Here is a 3,213-nt window from a genome sequence, read left to right as displayed (position 1 = left end):
AGGTTCGAATGACTGAACGTTGGATCAATAATAATTCTACGGCTGAGATTTGTGAAGAGGAAACTATTGGAACCAGAGAGGTAATAGTGTAATTGCAAAACTCGAATCTAGAGTCAACTATGATGTCGTGTCCTGCTGACTAGTCTCCAGTCCACCAGATATCGCCGTTTTAGCTTCCCTACCCCTTTAGTCCTTTACAACCCCCCTGCCCTTATATTTTTAGCCATTCCAACCTAGAGTTTCTATCGTCTCTCTCTTAGCTCACTAAACTCCACATTAACGGTACAAATTTTTCACTCTTGTACCAATCTTTCTCCCGCCTTTCAATCTCTATCTTTTTTATCTTACGTAGCCTCCTTTAAACTTGTTCCTTTCTCTTCCAGATCCCTTTTTACTTACTTGATCTTGATCGGTATTTCCAGTAGCATTTGTTAAGCCATTTAGGACAAATTTTTTCCCATGAGAATGGATCTGACGGAAGTAAAGGTAAATCAAGTGAATATCAATTAATCTCCTTTGGCTTTTCATTTCTGATTCTGATTGCTGATCTCATGTTTTCTTTGATTTTTTAGGGATCACAAGTAGAGGAAATGAAAACTTGCTGTGATTGTCATACCACAAGAACGCCTCTTTGGAGAAGTGGTCCAGCAGGTCCTAAGGTAAAAATTCCTAGTTCAAAATCTTATCGACCCAATTTGTTTTCTTGTGTTTGCTTACCTTATCAAAGTTCTAACTTTTTTAATTGTACTTGTATCTTAGTCGTTATGTAACGCATGTGGGATCAAATACAACAAGAAGAGGAGGCAGCTTTTAGGTCTGGACAAAGGAAGAAGTGATAAAGGCAAGAAGAAGAGGAAAATCAGTGGAGAAAAAAACAGTAGAGAAAAAATTGGACAGTCATTGAAGATGAAATTGATGACATTGGGAGGCAAATTAAGAGAGGAAGAACAAGCGGCGATACTATTGATGGCTCTTTCCTGTGGATCTGTTTATGCTTAAGAAAATTACTACTCTAATCCTAAGTCCTAGTAATAGTAGCAGTAGCACCAAGTGGAAACCCCTTGTATTCTTACTAATTAATTGACCCATTTAAGTCTAGTTTTCTGATTCTGAGTTTCATGAGTTGTAATGCCTAATGAAGAGCAGCAGCAGATGAGAATGAACCAATGTAGAAGTAAATCTTGACTCTTTTTGATCTATTTCGAATCTAGAGTTTGATTCAAATTGTTTTCAAATTTTGACTTTGGAATTTTGTCGTGTTACTTGTACTTTCTGTCGAGGATCTTTCAGTTCTGAATGCATCTGTTAGATAGACTCCATTAATTACCATACAAAGCATGAAACTCTCCTCTCTTGACTCGAGGGAAATTTCAATTTTCAAACTGGGCATCCCAAAAGTAGAAATCCAGCTAATTTTGTCACTACTGAATATTAAATTCAACGCCCATGAGTTGGTACTGGTACTATCAACATCATGTAATATCCCTATTAAAAAATTCAAAATTGGTTGGTGTCAAGTGCATTCGGCTCACCAGTGATTATTGCTCTAGGGCGACTCTGAGTATGCAGCCGTAACTGTGTGCCAAAATTATTAAATTCGTTACTACCATCACATTTATAGTCATTGTCAGCTTGCGCCACAGGATATTGTGTTTGGAGGCTAGGCAAAGAAAAAGGGAAGAAAGGAGAAAAAGAGAACGAATATAAGGGAAAGAGTTACATGGCTGTTTAATTGGTGGAGAAGTGGGGAAGAAAGAAAGAATTTTGCTTTTTAAATTTTTTTGGCTCATACCTCCTTTGTTTTTATTAAAATTAAACTTCTTGAATCTAAATATATTTGATAATTAAGATTTTGTCTTTGGATTTAAACACTGAACATTTAAGATTGTCTGTTTTCTCCTCATTCGAGTGTGAATAATCTTTTATAACCTTATGTAAAACTAATTATAGAATTCAAATACATAAACAATATTATATCCACAATATATTACAAAAATATTAATTTACATGGTATTGTATAAATCGCTTCTTTGATGGACCACACTCTAAAGGCTAGAGGCAGTGACATGCGACACTAATGGTAGTTCGATGATAGTTGTAAAGTGATGCTTGGTCGTTGATTGTACGAAGGATATTTGGCAATGATAGTTGTGAAATAGTAGTTGTTGCCGATGGCTATGCGGTGGTGACAAAAAATAATGGACATCTGGTTAATTACCATTGGTCCTCTTAGCAGAATTTATTGTTTACTTTGAAAATGGTAATTATAATTATTATTTGATTTTGTGATTCTAAAAATATGTTATTTACTTTAATACTATAGTTGTTAGGCAGTAGATGCTAGGTGTAAGTAGAGAAGATAAGAAATGCAAATCAATAGGGCCACAAGACTGGGCCTCGAGCTGGCTGGAGCAGGGCGTCGAGGTCTAGATGGGCTAATAGCAATGAGCAATTGACGAAGAATTAATGATAATGAGGGCTTCAAAGATGGCCTTTTGCGGTTAATAATGAGTAATGAATAAAGAACAATAAATGAACAATGAATGAACAATGAAAGAATAAACAATAAGTGTGAAGAACAATTATTTAGGCAAAGAGCAGAGAATGTTGTATTGTATTTAATATGTGGTGTATAATCCGAATCCTCCTACAAGATGACAAGGTCCCCTTTATATATGAGGGAGAATCCCAACATAGTACATGTCTAATAGTAACGAGGAAATTCTACTGGTACAACTGTATAATGACTTAGTACGGATTAGTACTATTCTTTGCAAACCTGGTCAGCTCTAACCACGTATATTTGGGAATTTTCCCGCTTCTCCATGATGATCATCGATTGTACTGCTCCGAGGCCGACCGCAGTGAGCCTTCGATATGCTCCCTCGAGGGACACACCTCGGGGTCGCACCTCACGCTCTGCTTCGGACTTCTTCGAGGTTAGGTGTGGGGCGGCATAGTAGCCCCAGAATCAAACTCCCCAATTTTGGCCGTATACATTTATGTATTCCAAAAGATGAGGGAGAGGTTGGCTTTAGAGCATTGCATGACATTTGGATCTCTTTCCCTGCTAATTTTTGGTGGAATTTTAGAACTTGCCCTTCATTACTAACTCTCTTCTTGAAAGCAAAGTATCGTAAAAGATTACATCCAGCTATCAAAAAGAAGAATTACACCCAATGACACTTTTGGAGAAGACTAATGGATAGCAGG

At 37.0% G+C, this 3,213-nt stretch overlaps 1 protein-coding gene across 1 annotated transcript; it reads left to right on the top strand.

The window, feature by feature from the left end:
* Positions 1–247: 247 nt before the first annotated feature.
* On the top strand, positions 248–1,235 carry LOC104210849 (GATA transcription factor 16-like). Its single transcript, XM_009759825.2, has 3 exons — positions 248–486; positions 573–659; positions 760–1,235. Exons 1-3 carry the CDS (start codon positions 460–462, stop codon positions 997–999), a joined length of 354 nt encoding a protein of 117 aa, XP_009758127.1. The 5' UTR covers positions 248–459; the 3' UTR covers positions 1,000–1,235.
* Positions 1,236–3,213: the final 1,978 nt, after the last annotated feature.

Source organism: Nicotiana sylvestris, chromosome 9 (assembly GCF_000393655.2).
Source record: "Nicotiana sylvestris chromosome 9, ASM39365v2, whole genome shotgun sequence".
Taxonomy (NCBI): Eukaryota; Viridiplantae; Streptophyta; class Magnoliopsida; order Solanales; family Solanaceae; genus Nicotiana; species Nicotiana sylvestris.
This window is presented reverse-complemented; position numbering and strand designations above follow the sequence as displayed.